This window comes from Eleutherodactylus coqui, chromosome 13 (genome assembly GCF_035609145.1).
Source record: "Eleutherodactylus coqui strain aEleCoq1 chromosome 13, aEleCoq1.hap1, whole genome shotgun sequence".
In the NCBI taxonomy this organism is placed as follows: domain Eukaryota; kingdom Metazoa; phylum Chordata; class Amphibia; order Anura; family Eleutherodactylidae; genus Eleutherodactylus; species Eleutherodactylus coqui.
In genome coordinates this window covers 67,465,528-67,489,372 of record NC_089849.1, presented here as the reverse complement: position 1 = coordinate 67,489,372, position 23,845 = coordinate 67,465,528, and the positions used below count along the sequence as shown (strand labels likewise).

The 23,845-nt window shown below is 42.1% G+C and overlaps 1 protein-coding gene across 1 annotated transcript in view; it reads right to left on the bottom strand.

Moving 5' to 3' along the window:
* Nucleotides 1–11,719: 11,719 nt before the first annotated feature.
* The window catches only part of RHBDF2 (rhomboid 5 homolog 2), a 73,356-nt gene continuing 61,230 nt past the window's right edge, over nucleotides 11,720–23,845 (bottom strand). Inside the window, exons 13-19 of the mRNA XM_066588136.1 lie at nucleotides 23,424–23,530; nucleotides 19,498–19,561; nucleotides 19,327–19,421; nucleotides 18,680–18,755; nucleotides 18,497–18,597; nucleotides 15,670–15,823; nucleotides 11,720–14,561 (exon numbers count right to left, since the gene is read on the bottom strand). Of these exons, the coding sequence (XP_066444233.1) occupies nucleotides 14,142–14,561; nucleotides 15,670–15,823; nucleotides 18,497–18,597; nucleotides 18,680–18,755; nucleotides 19,327–19,421; nucleotides 19,498–19,561; nucleotides 23,424–23,530 (1,017 nt within the window). The 3' untranslated portion in view covers nucleotides 11,720–14,141. The remainder of the gene's footprint in view (nucleotides 14,562–15,669; nucleotides 15,824–18,496; nucleotides 18,598–18,679; nucleotides 18,756–19,326; nucleotides 19,422–19,497; nucleotides 19,562–23,423; nucleotides 23,531–23,845) is intronic.

The window sequence follows — 23,845 nt, the reverse complement described above, 5'->3', positions numbered from 1 at the left end:
CACACAACGCACCCTTAGTTCTTGTCTTTATATATAGGGAACTCAGCCATGACCACACAGCGCACCCTTAGTACTTGTCTTTATATATAGGGGACCCAGACATGACCACACAACGCACCCTTAGTACTTGCCTTTATATATAGGGGACTCAGCCATGACCACATTGCGCACCCTTAGTACTTGTCTTTATATATAGGGGACCCAGACATGACCACACAACGCACCCTTAGTACTTGTCTTTATATATAGGAGACTCAGCCATGACCACGCAGCGCACCCTTAGTACTTGTCTTTATATATAGAGAACTCAGCCATGACCACACAGCGCACCCTTAGTACTTGTCTTTATATATAGGGGTCTCAGCCATGACAACACAGCGCACCCTTAGTACTTGCCTTTATATATAGAGGACTCAGCCATGACCACACAGCGCACCCTTAGTACTTGTCTTTATATATAGGGGACCCAGACATGACCACACAACGCACCCTTAGTTCTTGTCTTTATATATAGGGAACTCAGCCATGACCACACAGCGCACCCTTAGTACTTGTCTTTATATATAGGGGACCCAGACATGACCACACAACGCACCCTTAGTACTTGCCTTTATATATAGGGGACTCAGCCATGACCACATTGCGCACCCTTAGTACTTGTCTTTATATATAGGGGACTCAGCCATGGCCACACAGTGCACCCTTAGTACTTGTCTTTATATATAGGGAACCCAGCCATGGTCACACAGTCCACCATTAGTATTTGTCCTTATAGGAGACCCAGACATGGCTACACAGTATACCCTTAGTACTTGTCCTAATATATAAGGGACCCAGCCATGACCACACAGCGCACGCTTAGTACTTCTCTTTATATATAAGGGACCCAGCCATGGCCACACAGCGCACCCTTAGTACTTCTCTTTATATATAGGGGTCTCAGCCATGACCACACAGCGCACCCTTAGTACTTGCCTTTATATATAGGGGACCCAGCCATGACCACACAGCGCACCCTTAGTACTTGTCTTTATATATAGGGGTCTCAGCCATGACCACACAGCGCACCCTTAGTACTTGTCTTTATATATAGGAGACCCAGCCATGACCACACAGCACACCCTTAGTACTTGTCTTTATATATGGGAGACCCAGCCATGACCACACAACGCACCCTTAGTACTTGTCTTTATATATAGCGGACTCAGCCATGACCACACAGCGCACCCTTAGTACTTGTCTTTATATATAGGGAACTCAGCCATGACCACACAGCGCACCCTTAGTACTTGTCTTTATATATAGGGGTCTCAGCCATGACCACACAGCGCACCCTTAGTACTTGTCTTTATATATGGGAGACCCAGCCATGACCACACAGCGCACCCTTAGTACTTGTCTTTATATATAGGGGACCCAGCCATGACCACACAGCGCACCCTTAGTACTTGTCTTTATATATAGGGGACCCAGCCATGACCACACAGCGCACCCTTAGTACTTGTCTTTATATATAGGGGTCTCAGCCATGACCACACAGCGCACCCTTAGTACTTGTCTTTATATATAGGGGACCCAGCCATGACCACACAGCGCACCCTTAGTACTTGTCTTTATATATAGGGGACCCAGCCATGACCACACAGCGCACCCTTAGTACTTGTCTTTATATATAGCGGACCCAGCCATGACCACACAGCGCACCCTTAGTACTTGTCTTTATATATAGGGGACCCAGCCATGACCACACAGCGCACCCTTAGTACTTGTCTTTATATATAGGGGTCTCAGCCATGACCACACAGCGCACCCTTAGTACTTGTCTTTATATATAGGGGACCCAGCCATGACCACACAGCGCACCCTTAGTACTTGTCTTTATATATAGGAGACCCAGCCATGACCACACAGCGCACCCTTAGCACTTCTCTTTATATATAGGGAACTCAGCCATGACCACACAGCGCACCCTTAGTACTTGTCTTTATATATAGGGGACTCAGCCATGACCACACAGCGCACCCTTAGTACTTGTCTTTATATATAGCGGACCCAGCCATGACCACACAGCGCACCCTTAGTACTTGTCTTTATATATAGGGGACCCAGCCATGACCACACAGCGCACCCTTAGTACTTGTCTTTATATATAGGGGACCCAGCCATGACCACACAGCGCACCCTTAGTACTTGTCTTTATATATAGGGGTCTCAGCCATGACCACACAGCGCACCCTTAGTACTTGTCTTTATATATAGGGGACCCAGCCATGACCACACAGCGCACCCTTAGCACTTGTCTTTATATATAGGAGACCCAGCCATGACCACACAGCGCACCCTTAGCACTTGTCTTTATATATAGGAGACCCAGCCATGACCACACAGCGCACCCTTAGCACTTCTCTTTATATATAGGGAACTCAGCCATGACCACACAGCGCACCCTTAGTACTTGTCTTTATATATAGGGGACCCAGCCATGGCCACACAGCGCACCCTTAGTACTTGTCCATTTCGGTTACCCTGCTATGTGCCACTCCTCTTCGCCCCGAGATGGAAACTATGTGAAAGGTATTTGTCTCCCGAGGATTGGGGCCGCACAGTGTGCACCCGTCCTATAGCTTCATATGGACTCCTAAGCTATAACAACACCAAACACTCATATAGGACAGATTGCATATCTCTACTACTATGTTACTGACAGACTACCACGTTAAGGGCCGGTTACACACAAAGATAATTGCTCGAAATTTGTCACAAACTGACAGTTTTGAGCGATCGCTTTGCATTAGGAACTAATGGGCTAATCAGCCCATTAGTAGCTAACTAGCTGTATTTGCATGTATATAGAGAACAGCAGGTTGTCTGATCTCTAACTACATTGCTCTTCTGCAGCAGGCAGCAGCTTGCATGCAATGCTATCAGGGCTGCCTGTGGAGAACACAGCATGCCGTCTCACATCGGGGATGACTGATTTTATGCGGAACTAAACTCAGCGATAAACGCACACATTTACACGCAACAGCTAACGCTCAAAAGCAGTCGTTTGGATGAATTTTCAGCGATAATTGTTGTGTGTAAATCAGCCTTTACTGCCCTGTGTCGTACAAACTTGAAATTTCGCACAACGATTCTTTCGTTCCTCAATAGAAAAAATAAAGCGATCAAAACTTGATTATTCAAAGTTAAGTGCAAAAGTGACGCCCTATGTTATATAACTTCGCACTATCGTGAATTTGGCACAAGCATTCTCTAGGTCCTACATAGGAAAAGTAAAGGGCTTGCAACTTGATTATTCAATGCCAAGTGCAAAAGTAAGTGACCTCCTATGTTATGCAACTTTTCGGGGTCGTACAAACGTAAAATTTCACACGGCCATTCTTTAGGTCCCAAATAGCAAAAGTAAAGGGGTCACAACTTGATTATTCAATTCTAAGGGCATAAATAAGTTACACACACCCTATGTAATGTACCCAATCTAAATCTCTAACTGTCCGGTGTTGCACAAACTTGAAATTTGGCACAACCATTGTTTAGGTCCTAATTAGAATTGAATAATCAAGTTGCGACCCCTTTACTTTTCCTAAGTGCAAGAGTCAGTCACCACCTATGTAATGTAACTAGAAACACATCTGAACCGCACCAACGTGAAATTTGCCACAACCATTCTTTACATCCTAACAGGAAAAGTAAAGGGGTTTCAACCTCAACATTCAATTCTAAGCGTGAAAGTATTGTGAAAGTCTGTAAATACATGATTTAGTTCAATCTACCTCGCCTCTACTGGATATACCTACCTTCTCTGTGCATATACTGAAAGGCTGTAAAGTACATAAGGAAGCAGCCACGGACTGCAGGTAAGCCTTTTAGACTAAGAAGGGGTGCAACCACCAGTCTGTCAAATTTGAATAAAAAGGGGTGTTACCTTTAAAGCTAAAAACGGAGAATTGGAGGGGTGGCACATTCTGCAGAGGGACATCAGTACATGCAGTCTGAGGAGAATCTAACAGTCGTCTTTGTGTATACATTTTTTATTCCTCAGTTACTCTGAAGTAACGACTTCACAACTTAGAATCCCTGCTAATTAGTTGATCCCTGGGGCTTCTGCTAGCACTGTCCATACTGCAGGCATAGCTCCCAATGAATTAACTTTTAATTGGTGCCTGCACTTTTCACAGTAACAGACTAAAATATGCGTTCTTTATTAGGGGTATATTAAAAAACATAAATGGGCTAACACACAAACAAAAAATTATATAAACCAAAAAAGTCAGTTACTTTTTGGTATACCACTGGCCTCCACTCAAAGACCAGATGTGTGTGGGGGCAGATAGCAGATCAGTGCTACAGGTAAGTGATAGGAAGAGCTTAGTCACTTCCAAAAATGGTAAAGATCATGCAGCATCAAGATTTGGAGGTAAGGTGCTCCTCCAACTTGATATTGAGATGCTGCAGTGATCTACCAGAGTGATTGCTGTCTTAGACAGTATCCAATATAGGGAAGTGTCAATATCTCAAACTCTTTGGCATCAATCACGGGCAAAGAGAAAGAGTTTTCCCTATAATAAGGATTTTTCACAATCGGACACTCATAGTCGGAGTGTTAGAATGAACTGTGCTCGACGCGTTTCCCCACAATAGAAAAATGTGGTTCATCAGGAGCTCAGATGGGTTCGACAGGCATTCGTATAGCACTGTTTATAGTAATGAATTAACAAACGATATTTTAAAATGAAGTCAGATAGTACAGATAGTGCAATGACTTAGAGGCAATCTGCATGATTGCTCAGTATATCAGATGCATAGAAGCAAAATTGCGTATTCAGGCATCAACTAAAGAAATACACGTGCACTCCCAGCATTAGTATGCAGAGTATGGTCTCTCTGCTTGATCTTAGTGGATGGGAGCTTATCAGTAGGAGGTCTGAGAGATATTGGCTCAATCTATATATATAAAATTGAATGTATGTCTGTATGCGTGCGTGCGTGCGTGCGTGCGTGTCTGTTTGTCCTTTATGCGCTACTACACCATTCATCCGATCGCCATGAAACTTTGGGAAGTTGTTGAGTACACTCCTGGGAAGATTATAGGCATAGTACATTTATCCTACGATAAATGGCGTGCGTGCGAGCGTCGTCGACAGTTACGCCCCCCCACGTAGATCGTTCGATTTCCATCACTGCCACTAATTCTCTCACTTCCCAATGTCGTACACGCATGAAATTTGGCACGAGTATTGATTATGTCATAAATAGGAAAAGCTAATGGGTCCCAACTCGATTATTCAATTGTAAGCGCCAAAGAATTAGCGTCCAAATTTTACGTACGGAATCTAATTTTCTCGCTTCCCAATGTCATAAAAAACTTAAAATTTGGCACGTGCATTGATTATGTCATAAATAGGAAAAGCTAATGGGCCCCAACTCTATTCAATTCTATGCGCAAAAAAATTGGCATCCAAATTTTACGTACGGAATGGAATTTTCTCGCTTCCCAATGTCATAAACGTGAAATTTGTCACGGGCATTGAATATGTCATAAATAGGAAAGGTTAATGGGTCCCAACTCGATTATTCAATTCTATGCGCTAAAGAATTAGCGTCCAAATTTTACGTACGGAATCGAATTCTCTCGCTTCCCAATGTAATAGAAACGTGAAATTTGGCACGAGCATTGATTTTGTCATAAATAGGAAACGCTAATGGGTCCCAACTCCATTATTCAATTCTATGCGCAAAAGAATTAGCGTCCAAATTTTACGTACGGAATCTAATTTTCTCGCTTCCCAATGTCATAGAAACTTAAAATTTGGCACGTGCATTGATTATGTCATAAATAGGAAAAGCTAATGGGTCCCAACTCCATTATTCAATTCTATGCGCAAAAAAATTGGCGTCCAAATTTTACGTACGGAATGGAATTTTCTCGCTTCCCAATGTAATAGAAACTCGAAATTTGGCACGGGCATTGATTATGTCATAAATAGGAAAGGTTAATGGGTCCCAACTCGATTATTCAATTCTATGCGCTAAAGAATTAGCGTCCAAATTTTACGTAGGGAATCTAATTTTCTCGCTTCCCAATGTCATAGAAACTTGAAATTTGTCAGGAGCATTGATTATGTCATAAATAGGAAACGCTAATGGGTCCCAACTCGATTATTCAATTTTAAGCGCAAAACAATTGGCGTCCAAATTTTACGTACGGAATTGAATTTTCTCGCTTCCCGATGTAATAGAAACTTGAAATTTGGCACGAGCATTGATTATGTCATAAATAGGAAAAGTTAATGGGAAGTTGTTGAGTACACTCCTGGGAAGATTACTGGCATAGTACATCTATCCTACGATAGGTGGGCTGCGTGCGAGCGTCGTCGACAGTTATGCCCCCCCAGACAAAGATCGTTTGATTTCCATCTCAAGCACAAAAGCAAAAGGCATTACGAGCAACGGGATGCGTGTTCAACTACAAAATGATGCATCCGCCAAACGTATCACAAGACAATTCCTGGATATTGAGAATGCTGAGGTAAAATAAAAGCTGTGCTGTGATTGGTTGCTATATATTATACCGCTGAGGTAAAATGAATGCTGCGCTGTGATTCGTTGCTATTTTTTATATTGCTGAGGCAGAATAAAAGCTGCGCTGTGATTGGTTGTTATTTGTCTTACTGCTGATGTAACATGAAAGCTGCACTATGATTGGTTGTTATATTTTATACTGCTAAGGTAACATAAGCTGCGCTGTGATTGGGTGTTATATATTATAAAGCTGAGGTAACATGAAAGCTGCGCTGTGATTGGTTGTTATATATTATACCACTGAGGTAACCTAAAAAAGCTGCGCTGTGATTGGTTGTTATCTAGATATATAAAGACGAATGTATGTCTGTCTGTCTTCGCAGCAACGCGTGACGGGTAAGCTAGTATATTATGAAAACTGCAGCCAAAGTATAGGCTCCCTGGGTAACAGAGAGCTATAAAGCTGAAAATCTGGATGCAGTATCAGCTTGGCAGTTTAAATGATAGCCCAGTGTCATCAGGACTGTCTCGTCTAGATGATATAACGGAGATAAGAGGAGGATGTTAGGTATATAGGAAAGTGGTCACCATATAAGTGTGGCCGCCTCTATAACCAAACTAGACTTCAGACCCAGGCTGAAACTATAGGCTTAATTTTAAATAGTATAAAGAGCCTCCCTGCATGCTACCAGATATAAGGTAGCAGCAGGTTTCTCTGATCTACTCCTTCCTACAGAAGATAGTTGTTATGCCCATGCATCAAAAAGTCAAAAAGCACCAAAAATAAATAAATAAATAAAGAGGTAAAGCCTGTGGCTCACCATATACCTAACATCCTCCTCTTATCTCCGTTATATCATCTAGACGAGACAGTCCTGATGACACTGGGCTATCATTTAAACTGCCAAGCTGATACTGCATCCAGATTTTCAGCTTTATAGCTCTCGGTTACCCAGGGAGCCTATACTTTGGCTGCAGTTTTCATAATATATTGAGCCAATATCTCTCAGACCTCCTACTGATAAGCTCCCATCCACTAAGATCAAGCAGAGAGACCATACTCTGCATACTAATGCTGGGAGTGCACGTGTATTTCTTTAGTTGATGCCTGAATACGCAATTTTGCTTCTATGCATCTGATATACTGAGCAATCATGCAGATTGCCTCTAAGTCATTGCACTATCTGTACTATCTGACTTCATTTTAAAATATCGTTTGTTAATTCATTACTATAAACAGTGCTATACGAATGCCTGTCGAATCCATCTGAGCTCCTGATGAACCACATTTTTCTATTGTGGGGAAACGCGTCGAGCACAGTTCATTCTAACACTCCGACTATGAGTGTCCGATTGTGAAAAATCCTTATTATAGGAAAACTTTTTCTCTTTGCCCGTGATTGATGCCAAAGAGTTTGAGATACTGACACGTCCCTATATTGGATACTGTCTAAGACAGCAATCACTCTGGTAGATCACTGCAGCATCTCAATATCAAGTTGGAGGAGCACCTTACCTCCAAATCTTGATGCTGCATGATCTTTACCATTTTTGGAAGTGACTAAGCTCTTCCTATCACTTACCTGTAGCACTGATCTGCTATCTGGCCCCACACACATATCTGGTCTTTGAGTGGAGGCCAGTGGTATACCAAAAAGTAACTGACTTTTTTGGTTTATATAATTTTTTGTTTGTGTGTTAGCCCATTTATGTTTTTTAATATACCCCTAATAAAGAACGCATATTTTAGTCTGTTACTGTGAAAAGGGCTTACCTGTAGTTATATAGACTTTTTCCATCCCTGTCATTAGTGAATTGGTGCCTGCAGTACCAAACCAAGCCACTGCAATACAGACAGCCCTACTTGGTTCCACTTCCGTCCACACCAACAGTGAGCCAGGGGATTAGCACATTGTTGAGGATCCAGCGCAGCAGACCCCTACTGATTAACTACTTTCGACCTATCCTGAGGATAAGTCATCAATAGATAAATTCGAGAACCCCTTTAAAGCGCTAACATAATTATGTAATGGTTCTATACTAATGAGTGAAACTGCATCTACCGAGCAGTCCAAAAAGGCAAACAGGGAGACAATCTCTTTGAGACTAGCAGCAGTTCTTTATGTGACACACTTCATGGCTGCGCAGAAATAAGAGTCACAGATTGAATCGTGATCATTTTTTAAGGCTGCCGACTCGCTGCTGGATGATGCTATTCAGAGCTTAAAAGGGGTTTCTAAGCACAAAATGGAAATGCTGAAAATGCTAAAATCTAGGAGAAACAGCTGTATAGCGGCAACCTGTACCTTTTATCTGCTGCTCTAGATGTTCTTCATCCCAAGCAGCTGCCGATCTGCCGCTGTGTTTACATGCATCACTTCCACAGTAACAGACTGTTCCAGCATACAGAGCTCGTTTAGCGCCCAGCACTGTAGCTCCGCCCTCAGCTCAAGGCCCTGCAACTTACCAGCACCAACCTCCCACCCACTGAGTGCGCCAGAGAGAGCCTGCTGAAGCAGACAGAACCTTCCAGCACTGCACATGAGCAATACAGCGCAGTGCTTCCGCTCCTTTCCTCCCATCATGAAAATGCGGTCAGGGAAAGTGGAGATATATTTTTCAGGTAGAGGTCACATGACAAACTGTATAAATGATAGGCAAACAAATAAGCATTCGTTGCTCAGTTGCAGGCAGCGTTTGCACTAAACTGTCATCATTCAGCAGTCGCTGAGCTGTCTGATGTACGCGGACACGGCGCATTGGCATGTTCCATTTCTCGTCCGTGAAACAGGCAGGAATAGGACGGGCCATGGGTTTTTCCTGCGGACCTATCCTGACAATAGGTCATCAATAGAGATGAGCGAGCACGCTCGGTTAAGGCAGATACTCGAGCAACAATCGCTCTTCTCAAGTAACTGCATACTCGTTCGTGCAAATGCGGGGGGGCGGCGGGGTAGAGAGAGATGTGCCACCCCCCCCCACCCCCTCTGCATTTGCTCGGATGAGTATGCAGTTACTAAAGAGCGATGCTCGCTCAAGTATCTGCCTTAACCGAGCGTGCTCGGTCATCTCTAGTCATCAATAGTTGCAAGGCAAGGGTTCACTACTCAGGATCCCTGCTGATCCGTTTGCACAGGCTACTGCCATTGTGGACAGAGTCTGAACCAGACAGATCTGGCCGTAGTGTAACTCACTGAATTCCAAAGGGAGTTGCACCTGCAATACCATCCTGGGCAGCTGCACTATGGTCAGAGCTGTCTGCTGTTGGCTTTATCCACAATGACAGATGATTGACATGGATCTCGAGTGGTGGACCCACTTAATCAACTACTAATGACCTATGCCGAGGATAGTTCATCAATAGTAAAGTCCCAAACAACTCCTTTAAACTTTATACAAAAGTGTTAATTAAAACCATTATATTTGGAACCAAATATACACCTTTATGGAAAAGGTTATCCTGTAATTCCATGATTGGATACTATGATGCCCCGAACGTAACTTCGCCCCACCTAATTTCGTCTTCAATCTCTCCAAGCCTAGGTGCACACTAGCATATTTGGTCCGATCCATTGCACGGGCAAGAAATAGGACATGTCAATGTGCATTGTGTCTGTACATCGGACAGCATCCGACTGGTGTCCGCGCGTTGTACAATGTGACCTGTGACATATCCAACAAACCCAAAGTGAAAGTCCCTTGAACGTTGTCAATGACATTTATTACCATGGTTAACCCCTTCCCACTTCAGGGTGTACATTTACGTCCTGGAGCGTCGGGGTATGTATGTATGTATGAATGGAGAGAGGTCGTGAGGCGACCTCTCTTCATACAGCGGGGGCATCAACTGTTTATTACAGCTGACACCTGCGGGCAATAACTACAATCGACAGTGTGGCCGATTGCGGCTATTAACCCTTTAAATGCCCTGAACGATGTTCGGGGGTCCCGTATTCCCCCCCCCCCCCCCGTGGTGAGATTGGGGGAACCGTGCACAGGTGTCATGGCAGCCGGGGGCTGAAAGGTTCCAGGGCTGCCTTGGGAGACTGTCCATCAAGCCCTCCCCGTGGGGTGGCTTGATAGACTGTCGGTCAAATGGCAGTATGACATAATGCTGTAGCATTATGTCATACTGCAGGAGCGATCAAAGCATCACATGTTGTAGTCCCCCAGGGGGACTTAAAAGTTAAAAAAAAAAATAATAAGTTTTTTTAATTGTAAAAAATAAAAAGCAATAAAAAGTTTAAATCACTTTTGCCATATCCATAATTTAAAAATCTAAATCATAAAATCAAAATACATATTTGGTATTGCAGCGTCCGTAAAAGTCCGATATATCAAAATCGTGCATTATTTACCCTGCACGGTGAACGTCATCTGAAATAAGAAATAAAGGACGCCAGAAATGCACTTTGTTACCCTGTCTTCCAGAAAAAACAAAATACAAAGCGATCAAAAAGTCGTATGTATTCCGAATTGGTACTATCAGAAACTACAGGACATCCTGCAAAAAAGGTGCCCTCGCACAACTAAGTCGACGGAAAAATAGACAAAAGCTATTGCACGCAGAAGATGGCGGCAGAAAATTGAAAAAAATTAAGTCTCTGAAAAAAAAATTAGTACAGTAAAAAAATAAAAATAAAAAAAAACTATACAAGTTTGGTATCGTAGTAATCGTACTGACCCATAAAATAGTTATGCCGTTTTTGATGCAATTTGTGCGCCGTAGAAACAAAATGCACTGAAAAATGGCGGAATGTCTTTTTTTTCCCATTTTACTCCACTTAGAATTTTTAAAAGTTTTCAGTACATAATGTGGTACATTAAATAGTACCACTCGTCCCGCAAAAAACAAGCCCTCATACAGCGATGTCGATGGATAAAGGAGTTGGGATTTTTTTTTAAAGGGGGTAAGAAAAAATGAAAATGGGAAAAAAAAAAAGGGTGCCACGTCATTAAGAGGTTAAAAAGAAACACTAGAAATTGGAACTAGCAATGCACAACATCAATACTGTGTCAGTGACATCACTGTCATAGTAGCAAGGTCTACAGTCCAGAAGATTCCTTACTGGCCCTTGACTTCAGGGTGAAGACATACAGCGCTGTAAATGTTTATACTTTTCAATCACCAACCTCACCCCCCAAAAAGGAAAAAAAATAAAAAATAAAAAAAACACACGCAGGACACATCAAGTGGAAACATAATGAGTGTTTTATTTCAAAAGCTGTTAAGTGCTCCTTGGTTAAACCAGTCGTAAAGCACCGCCAACAGCTGCTGTATGACAAACCCCCCTCTTGTAAGTAAGGGGAGAGAATAGTCGTGCAGTCCTGCTTTAAATAAATTAAATATAAACATTTCACAAAAAAGTCGCAGCAAAATCTACCTTGATTGCATATGTCTTGTGACATCAGAACAGCGCTTGTACAAAATCCACATTCACTCCAAAAAAAAAAAATTGGTTTGCAACATTTCGCAGAGCGAACCCTATTGCGCAGCAAAGGGTTCATTTAAAATCCAAGTGTTCCATGCAAAAAGTCTTACATTAAAAATATTCTACTCTGGAAAAAAAAGAAAAAACAAGTCTAAAGCCCTTTTTTTTCCTTTACCAGCAGGTTCATCTTGGAGACGGTCGCACAGTGAGAATAGATTATCTTTGTAAGTCACTGAGCGCGGATTTGGTCCATTAATGCAAAAACCATAGAGAACAATGTGTCCCTGATATATGTGCATTTCACCTTGTCATGAGGTACAGCAGATCCCTGATGTCCTTGCCTAGGACTGGAAAGGTGGTGTACTGTGTGTCCCTCTTTACCGTAGCTGGAAGGGCTGCAGTTCTAAGGAGGAGTGACAAGACGCCAGATATTTACAGCTCTTCATCTTACAGAGACTGAAGCAAGTAGATGAAGAATTGGACTAACCGGCCACACTCTTATATAGAAACGGGAACTTAGGTTTGGCGTGCCTCAATGTGGGGGCATTAGCCGTATATTTAGTGCCAAGGCTTTCCGGGCTTCCTAGGATGGAATCTGATCCCGTCACCAAATATGCAGCTCATATACAATAATGTGACCGGGCAAATAGTGAGGCAGACTTCACTACATTGCTGATGTGTAATGCTAGGAAACTATACGTATTGAAATCCGAGTGTAAACCAAGCGTAAAGTAGGTTTTAATTTGCAATTGTACGACATAAGTGCAGAAAGAGCAAAACGTTTACATCAAGTTTTCAACGCCTTCTACTGTGTGCGAAGCATGCATTGGCACTCAGCAGCAATTAGTTCATTTGGCATCAATTGTTCAACTATACCCATTTTTTTTAGCGCAAAGTGATTACATCATTCACATGTGTTGCATAAACTATCTTCATCTTCCCCCAGCCAATTAATTTTTGTGTTTGGAGGCAGCGGAAGGAGATAGTTTATGCTACCTGTGAACAACATCATCGAAATGTGTGAAAGAAGAATGGGCGTAGTTGGACAATTAAGTGCTGCTGGGTGCCAATGCATCCTTCGGGCACAGCGCCAATATGCTCCTACCGCATTTAGATCATGCAATTACAAAAAATATATATATTTAATGCTTAAATTAGTTTTCCATATCTATATAGTCTCCCAGCCTACCTCACTACTTGCCCTGCCACAGCATTAACTGGGACACCCTGTACAATTTGATAATTAAGGGCAATACTGGCTACTTAGTATGCATGAACCTGTAATTGCATACTGGCACATTTGCACAAGCAGGGTAAAGGCTACAAGCTTCTCCAACAGTGTGCAAGCATGCCCAGAATGTAATCACAGGGTACAAATGCTGGGTAGCAGAGTCGAGATGCAGAAATATCTTTCAAACCATGTTAGTCTTGATAACTTCCCTTTTGCGATAGGTGGAGGGTGTAAGTTCGGGTTGGGAGAATCAAGTTAAATAGAAATGTATACATTTGGAGAGGTGGAAATGTAACTGTACTTTGGCCCGAGTTAAGTAGCATGTGCTCACTTTGCGGAGGTTACTAACTGTCCCTAACCTCATAGGTCCGGACCTAGTGATTCTCCCTAGTGTTCTCTATCCCAGAGTTTTGTCTGTAAACTAAAGCGAGACTCGGTGTCCCTCAGAGGCAGCATTTCTACCAGAAAATCCCAACCTGGAACAAGAACTTGAGGTTTTCTTCATAAACGTTCCTTTTCTTTCAGCAGCTGCTGATATTAAATATGACCATGCTGGACATTTTCAATTCCCCTATTGTAGGGGCTTGACACTTAACATTGATAATGCATAAATTAGGGAGCGATTCCTGAGCTGATGAGATCCGACAGTCTTTGCAAAGCTCAATCACACTCCTTTAGCTTCTCCAAATAAACTCCACAGTCAAGTCAGTGGAACCATAAGCAGGCACTGAGATTTGGACTGACTCTAGAATTGGCTCAGGTATGTCAATGTCACTACTGGCACGAAAAATCAAGTACATGATGCCCAGGGTGGTCATTCAAATTAGTCATGCTGAATTGGATACCAAAATCCAATGACGTTTTAATCTGAGCTCAGCCTTCTGAGATCTTCAGGACGTTCAAGTTCTTCTCTTAAGTAGCTTCCGCAGTTCAGAAGCTAGTAAAATGAAAAGTTAGTGAAGCACCTGGTCTATATCATATTTCTCACAAAACTTGTTGGTAAAAGGAATACAGGTAAGGTATTCTATCCAAGCCCAGTTGATTGGATAAACGTAGAGCCAGATAACCAGAGAGGCAAAAAGACCTACAAAGACCAACAGAGAAACGATGATCATAGCTCTCTTGCGGTACTTGTCAGCTGTGCCAAACGTAATATAGGGGAGGAAGGCAAATGAGAGCAGAAGACCACTTAAGAAGCCAAAAATATGGGCTATGTTATCAATCCACGGAAGCAATCCAAACAGGAACAAAAAGAGAACAATGCCACAAAGCTTGAAGAGCGCCTTACATGGCTTGGCCAAGATTTGCCAGCTCTGGAAAAGTTCAACAAAAAGGCATGCCAGAAGACCGAATTGTGATCCTGCTGGACCAACCTGTAGGAGAAGACATACAAGTAAGTCCACAAAATGTAATAGAAGAATGCGGTAAACTCTTCAATTCGCAATACAATGTGTTAAACCCAGTCAATCCCAAAATATAAATTCTCCCATGCCCAATCTTCAAGAAACCATCAAGCTTCCCATATACCTGCTGGGTGGCATAGAATGGATAAGGTGGTCATTCTTTCTAGCAAAATAGTGGTTGGATATAGCGGATAGGTCAAAACTAGATATTTGACTCTACCGGAGCCACTACTTGATCTGGGAAAGAAAAGGGATGACTAACAGGAATGGACAGCTATAAAGTGTGAAGAATGGCATATAGGAGATCGTTGCAGTCAGACCTGAACTCTAGTTTTCTCTCGAATTGCATTTTAAAGGCTAAAATACATTTGTCTTAAGAGTCTGCAATGAAATCTAAAATATGGTGATAGTGAAAGTGTTGTGACCCAGTAAGTGTTACAGACAGATCCACTTAGGAAACGAGTGACAGCTCCTGGCTGTCTGATCACATGGATTAGTAACAGGCGTTAGGCCAGACAGCTAATCTCTGGATAATCATATGAAAGCTAGAAAGTAAGGAGCATGAGAGGGGGATTCACGTGCCCATCAGACCATAAATGTAGGTTACTGTAGGACACGGTTTATGCTACCAAGTAACGTCAGTACATCAACCAGTAGCAAGTCCATATATCATGTGGGTGTCTATCTCATGGGCACTCTTTGCTTTACCCCAATTGAACTGTTATGCGGACTTATTAACTTATGGAAATCTAGCGAGGTCACAACTACAGCCGGGCTGAAATCTAGTGGGTTCCCTTCTATAAGTTAGAGGTTCTTCCGCAAGATCTAATTATTACCTGTTCGCAAGTTAGCTGAAAAATGTGTCATTGCTGGTGGTCTGACTGCTGTGGCCCCTAGGAATTGAGAACATCCACGGGTCCTAACAGTATAATCACATCACAGTCCTATCATTTGTATATCTGTTTGAGATGTAACTGCATGCCGGGTTTTGCAGAAAAATGACAACTCCTAGGTGCTGGATTTTTTTGGACCAAGTATGTATAAACTCTGCATATTTCTATCACACGGAAGGATTTACCTCAGCCCTGTAGGGCAGGAATAAGGCACTGGCTAAGTTCCCTGTAATACCACTCAAGATGTAGATGATGGCGATCCGAAGCCAGCCTGCCAGCTTCTCTAGGTCACGTAAGACAGTCATCTGGAAAATCACCGACACCACACAATGGATAATCCTGAAAGAATAAATGGAGATAACCACCAAACATGTCAACAGCATGGGTCACACTTCTCAAAGATGGTCCATCATAAAAATTGCTCCTGCAATTCTCCATAGCAACCAGAGTTTTCATTCCTTATAGAGCGCCTCCAGGAAAAACTCACTTTTTTTTATCCTTGCACCCCTCACACCTGATTGCCTGTCATGCTTTGGAGGTCTCCTATGTATATTTCTCTCAGTTCCATGCAGTGCAGCATCCTGTCTCATACATATCAGACACCATCTTGATGTTTAGATTTTTCCCATCTTCCTCTATGCTGTGCCATTAATCCTATGAAGCATCAGCACAGCCTCACATGACCACCAGCTAGAACCAGTACCATTTCTGCCTGCTGGAAGGACATCAAATATTACCTTCTATATTCTCCTAAATAAGCTAAAGGCTATAAGCATGCACTTAGGGAGGATGAACTATCATCGATCTCACTATAACTCTGACAGGGACCTCTAATCAGCAGCAGTAACTATGATAGGAGTCAGTCCCCCTCCTGCTTTGAGGAGCCTGTGTAGTACAGTCCATGTATTATCAAACAGGAATTGTTATCTGAAAAGGTGACTGCTTGAGAAAACATAAAGCCAAGTAATTCTAAGGTGGTCACAATTAAATCCCATGACCGACCTGAGAAGGATTCCAGGAATTTTCAGATAGTCAGTAATAACTAACCAAGGTAATACTAGCTGACATATACTGGGGTCTAGTTCTAGAAATGCTTTAAAAAAAACAAACAAAAAAAAAAAAGCATTCACTGGAGTGGCTCTTTAACCCCTTCCGGCTCCATGATGTACCGATACCTCATGGAGCGGTGGGGTATGTATTGAGAGGTTGCATGGCAACCTCTCTTCATACAGTGCGGGCGTCAGCTGGTTAATACAGCTGACACCCGCGGGCAATAGTCGCTATCGGACGTTCGGCCGATCGCGGCTATTAACCATTTAAATGCCGCTGTCAATTCTGACAGTGGCATTTAAATCCCCCGGACTATGTTCGGGGGTCCCGCATGCCTTCCCCCCCCCACGGTGAGATCGGGGGAGCCGTGCAGGTGACATGGCAGCCGGGGGCCTAATGAAAGGCACTAGGGCTGCCTAATGAAAGGCCCCAGGGCTGCCTTACCAGACTGTGGGGTGGCTTGATAGACTGCCTGTTAAATTGCAGTATACTGCAAGAGCGATCAAAGCATCGCATGTTGAAGTCCCCCAGGGGGACTTAATATAAAAAAAAAAAAAAAAAAATTAAAAAAAATAGTTTTTTTTAATTGTAAAAAAAAAGTTATAAAACTTTTAAAATCACCTTCCTTTTGCCATATCTATAAAAAAATCTAAATTATAAAAAAAAATATATATATTTGGTATCGCCGCGTTCGTAAAAGTCCGATCAAAGTACTGCATTATTTTTCCCGCACAGTGAACGTCGTCCGAAAAAAAAACAAAAAAACGGCCAGAAATGCACTTTTTTAGTTACCCTGTCTCCCAGAAAAAAACGCAATAAAAAACGCAATAAAAAGCGATCAAAAAGTCGTATGTACTCCAAATTGATACTATCGGAATCTACAGGACATCCCGCAAAAAATGAGCCCTTGCTCAACTATGTTGACAGAAAAATAAAAAAAGTTATTGCGCGCACAAAATGACCGCAGAAAATAATTGAAAAAAATTAAATGTCTTTGAAGAAAAAAAAAAAAAAAAGAATAAGAAAAAACCTATACAAGTTTGGTATCGTAGTAATCGTACCAACCCATAGAATAAAGTTATCATGTCGCTTTTGTTGCCGTTTGTGCGCCGTAGAAACAAGGCGCACTAAAAGATGGCAAAATGTCGTTTTTTTTTTCCATTTTACTCCACTTAGAATTTTAAAAAAGTTTTTCAGTACATTATATGGTACTTTAAATAGCACCATTGAAAAATACAACTCGTCCTGCAAAAAACAAGCTCTCATACAGCGACGTCGATGGATAAATAAAGGAGTTACGATTTTTTTTGAAGGGGGGAGGAAAAAACGAAAATGGAAAAAGAAAAAGGGGCCGCGTCATTAAGGGGTTAAATTAAAGATGCACTCTAACGGGTTGCTATGGGTAACACTTGGGAAAAGCTTTTTAAAATTAGTTTTTGGTCACTATATAATGGAGAGTCTGTTTTAGTAAAAACTTATGAAATGATTCCGAAATATTGTTTTTCGGAACTCTACATCATGTTCCTCGGTTATCCCCCTGTTTATAAATTGACAAATGGGTGTTACTATTCTCCTTGTCAACAGGGTGGGAACATTCAAAGTCTGACAACACCGACTGGACAGTGTCAATGTGCGTAAAGACTCACCCGCACAAATGGTAACATCTAATTGTTAATTTCTAGGAGGAGTAACAGAGGAATTGCACAACACAGAGATCTAAGAAAAGATGGTGTACAATTGTTACATCATGAAGAACACATTTGTGAAAATAGACATGTGAGGAGAACGGCTGGATACTTAGGGTGAAAAATCACACAAGGCTCTATCGTTCTGCCTTAATGTGACAATGTTAGTTTGAACGGAGAAAAAAAAAAACCTCAGCAGGCTGTAAAATAGATTATGCCTAATTTTTCTTTAAAGGCCACCTATGTATAGTAGTGAATCTTGCTGAAAAATACCTACCCAGCATGAAGGAAAAGTGACAGCCAGAGTCTGTAAAACTGATCAGGGATTTTGGGATTTAAAAATGGCAGTAAGCCGCACACCTCATCCAGACAGTGGACCTGCAGCGAGACGGACCATTTAGTATCACAAACAAAAAAAATAAAATCGAATTTGTTAAAGTTTTGGCAAACGGCAACTAACTTGTGAACAAAGCGTGGCCTCTTCGTGGAAGTAGCCGTGCATGAAGCTGCAGTATTCCCTGGTTGTAATTTCACAACTGAGGAAAAAAAACAAAAAACTGTAAATGCAAAAAGTACTTCCCTCTCAAACAAACCCCATCTTACATCTTTACCAATACTGCTCATGCATCAACAATTCAAAGCAAACCCAGCCACATATATACATACTATATCAGCAACCTGATGGTTCAGAGTATGCGGTGAGAAAGTTACCTAAAATCCCCAAGTCCCTACCGCAACATTTCTGCTGATTTAAAGAGGTTCTCCATGACTTTTGCCATTGATGACTTATCCTAAGGATACTCATCAGTAGTTGATCCTGCCACTCAGAATCCCTGCCAATAAGATGATTACAGAGCCAGTGTCAGTGCAGACCGTGCTGGAACTAGATATTGCTGTCCGTACTGCAGTGGCAGCCTCCATTGAATTCAATGGGATGTATCAGGCCGCTGAAGACAGGTCATCAAAAATGAAAAAAAAAAAAAAAAAAAGAAGGTCTTGGACAACCCCTTAATGCATACATATGTTGAGGATTTATACATAGACACCCTACACACAGAGCTTCAGTCTAAGGGTTACCTATCCATAATCATCTGCCATTGTTCTTACCTTCCCTTGGTACCGATGCAGCATGGTCTTCCTTTGATTTCGCAGTCCATGTGTCTAAACCCAGTGTGATTATTTTTGTGTTGATATGTGCAGATCTAGAGAACCGAAAAAAAGTTATAGGAGCCAGGCGGCACTTTATAGTGTCACAGTAACTCATGGAACGGCACTTACTGGCCACTCAGTGATGTCATCAGCCCAGACGTGGGGGGCAACAGAGGCGGGCTCCTCACAAGTTCTGGTGGAAAGCAAAGAAATACATTTCATGAAGTCAAGAGAATTTAGAAGTGGACAATTAAAGATTAGCCATCTATTATGTGCTATTAAAGCTAAAGTGCCAATATGTCCCAAAGAGACACAATTGTGTTTGATAGTAAGCTGCAAGGGAATGATACTTCCCTTTTCCTTGGGTTTGTGCGAGATAGAGATATTAGACAACGAACCCCAAGGGTGACAGAGATGGTCTTAAAGCCTGGGGCAGTGATCGGCTATAAAAAAAAAAAAAATATCGGATTTTGCTAGAAAAAAAAAATGTAGCAAGCCAAAGAAGTGTATTACATAGCGGCCATTCAAAAGAAAAGCCATCCACGTAACACATGGACGCTGCAACAAAGGTTCTTCACAAGACAACCCCTTTAAGTTATGTGTACAATGCTGTGGAATATGTTGCCGCTATACAAAATCATTAGACATAACATACATTCTAGAAAATAATTTTGGTAAGACAGGACTGTTCTGGCTATGCCTGCAATACAGTGCAGTATATATAGGCACTGCCTTATATAGTGATTTATAAAGGAAGATGACTGGAGGCCCGCTCATGAATACTGAGGAGTAATGAGCAATCTGTCTGAGGGGGATCTCATGCAGAACACAGCAGGATACTTGGGTTTAAGAGACTGGCAGCCAGATAAGTGACAAGCTCTATTCCTGTAACTAAGCCAGCATGTCACCACTCCAGGACGAAGAAGAGAAGAACACGTGCCATAGAAGCTGATCTTAACTCAGGACAATACGTCTTGTAACAAGCAGACGGCTTTACTAAAGTAGTCCTAGTAATCCAAGGCGTGGGACGGGTGGCAGCTGCTGGCCCGCAGGTAATGTGCCTCAGCAAGACAGCAGGTGAAAGCATTTTAACCAATAGGTACCCGCTCCTAAATTGTAAGTTACTTCTACATTTTACCTGTAGTAAGTCTTTTCATCAATCAAGAACATAATCAAGAACACGGCGTATTTATGTAGTTTATTGTTGCCAACTAGTTGCTTCTATCAGCTTAAATTAAAACCGTAGGTAAAATAAAGTATTAGGAGCAGTGGTGTGTATAATGCAGAAGTAATGGACAACAGCCCTTACCAAGCATGGCCCTTTAACTTAATTTGCATATGGACCAATCAACAGCCTGCCAAGACATTTTTACTTATCAAATATGGCACCCATAGTTCGAGCGCATGATGGGCACATGTGGATTAATATGTGCGGATTGTGGGGGAGGAGCAAGAGTTCTGCCCCTCCCCGATGCTGCATAAGGAGAAGTAGACTGCTTCTCCCCATCACAGCACCAATTCCCCACCGAACCCAATGCAGTATTGGGGTCTCAGTGCATCGGGTTGTGACGTGCAGTATTGTACATCCGGATACACTGAGATCCTGACAGTTCAGCAGGTCTGACGGGGAAAAGAAATCTGCAGCACAGAACAGCTTCTCTTGCACAGCACCCGGGACCAGAGGAGCAAAGGCAGAATACTAATAAAACTTGCACTGGGGACAGACCATTGGGAGCACAGGACCAAACATGTTTGAAAATAAAATATAAAGCAGACATTAATACAATGTTAATATGGAACAGCTGTGCCTGCACTAGAGAACAGTGCAAGCACAGCCGGAGCGCCCTCTTCAGTTATGCAGTTACAGTAGCTGGCTGAAGACAAGTTTCTTAACACAGTCCCAACTAGCTGCATAGCTGAAGAGGGGTTTGTTCAAAACATGCATAGAACAGGTTAATCAAATCAATTGCAAAAATGCTTATAATTGCCTATTCTGTGCATTATAGATTAGAGCAGTTACTCTATAGCTTGACCATAGAAGGCTTGCTGCCTACATTCAGAGCCTGAAATCCCATCCAGATCATGAACTGAAACAGATCCGCAGCACAAAAACAAGGATATTCCTAACCCTTCTGTTAGCTGAACATACGTTTTTAGACTCAGGAGTGCAAACAATACATGCTTCTATTCTCTGACAGCAAGGAGAAGAATATATGACAATGTCTATGAGGGTAATTCCGGGAGCTGGAATAATGAAAAAGCTTGTGTGACTGCAGTTAGGAAATCAGAAGGGAGAGAAGAATGAAAAAAGGTGTATAACAGAAAAGGTCATTCTGTACTTAAGAGGGATTGTCCCACTTCTAAGACTAATGACATCACCTCAGGAGGGGTCAGCATTAATAGCTGAACGGTGGAGGTCTGCCATCAGGACTAGTGTTCTAGCGTATGGAACTGTTTCATTGCTAGAAGCAGACAGCGCAATATATTAGACTGTGGTACCGCAGGCCGAGTCCCACTGAAATTAATGTGCAGTGGCCTGGTGTGGTGCTGCAGGCTATACATTAAGCAGTCTTCTTCCGGCAACAAAACTGTTCAGTACATTAGAAGACCAGCCCCAGCGATAAGCCAACTGGCGTTGGACCCCTGGCGATCAGCTACTGATGACCTATTCATGAAGAGGTAATCAATTCTTAAACTGGGATAACGCCTTTAACCCCTTCCCGCTCCAGGGCGTAAGTTTACGTCCTGGCAGCGGAGTACGTCCCGCAACAGGGCATAAACTTACGTCCTGGGGATAGCGCGAGCTCACTTATGATCTCACGCTATCCCGCAGCGCTTGCCGTCAGTCATAGCCAGCCTTCCGTTGTTAACCCCTTCCCGCCCCGCGATCTATGTAGATTGCGGCATGGGGAGGGGCTCCCTCTGTAACGTCACCGTGCTCTCGCGATATAATCGCAGAGAGCCTGGCTGGTTGCCATGGCAACAGTACGCCAGACGCTGGCATCCTGTATTGCCATAGCCTGTGATCGCTGTATAAGAAATAAGGCATGGCAGGGCAGTAGCCATGCCATATCACAGCGATCATCAGTGCTGTACTGTAAGTCCCCCAGAGGGACACAAATTGTGTAAAAAAAAAAGAAAAAAGTTTAAAACAGTTAAAAAAAACATTTTTAATGCTTTTTCTCATATTAGCATAAAAAAAGGTAAAAAAAATTAAAACCACACATATTTGGTATTGCCGTGTCCGTAACGACACGCACAATACGCTGCACATGCTTTTGACTGTGCATGGAAAAAGCGATTGAAAAAAAAGCTAAAAAACTGAGGCAAAATGCTAATTTTTAGCATTTTGCCTTCCTAAAAACGCAATAAAAGTGATAAAAAAAGCCGTATGTACCCCAAAATGGTACCAATAAAAACTACAGCTCGTCTCGCAAAAAATAAGCCCTCATAGAGCTCCATACATCAAAAAAATAAAAAAGTTACAGGACTTTGAATGAAGCGATTTAGAAGAAAAAAAAAAAAAAAGATTTCCAAAAAAGGGTTTTTATTGCAGAAAAGTGGAAAAACTTAAAAAAAGTAAGAATTTTGGTATCGTAACCATACCGACCCGCAGAAAAAATGGAATGTCTTATTTATGCTGCATGATTAACGCTGTAAAAAAATTAAAAAAAAAAATAAAAAATAAAAAAAAAATCTATGGCAGAATTGATGCGTTTTCTCTCCCCGTTATCATAAAAAAAAAAAAATTAAAGTTTGACAATATAGTCAATGTACCCAAAAGTGGCACTAATAAAAACTACAGTTCGCCACGCAAAAAACAAGCCCTTATACTGCCGTGTCGACGGAAAAATAAAAAAGTTATGGCTTTTGAAAAATGAAGAAAATGCGCCAAAAATCGTTGCGCTCTTAAGCCCAAAATAGGCCATGTCCTTAAGGGGTTAAACTCCACTGAGCAACAATTTAAAGCTAATCTCCAATAACAGAAGGCCAAGACAGTGGGAAGATGACATAACAGGCAATCAGAAATCTGGCTCTCAATGTAATAAACTCACCGGGGGTCTTGGTGACACACTGCTCCTGACACTCTCCTCTCGCCATCCTTGACATTAAGTAAGGGAGCATTATCTTCTGGCCACTTTACAAAAGAAGCCAATGTTTCCTAGAAGGAGAAAAAAAATCTAGAATCATAGCGATGGCCAAAAAGGTTGAACTTTTTGACTTTTTCGATAAACATTGAAAAAGGTAACAAAAGTTATGTGCAAATTGTAAACATTCTGTGGCCCAATGTAAAGTTCTGATTACTGGAACAGCTCTCTTTAGTGGAGAGATCACTCCAATTATAGCAGGGCGAAGTATCCCACCATTACAGACCATCTCCAGGCTAGAAAAATTACTTAAAGGGGTTGTCCCGCGATAGCAAGTGGGGTTAAGCACTTCTGTATGGCCATATTAATGCACTTTGTAATATACATTG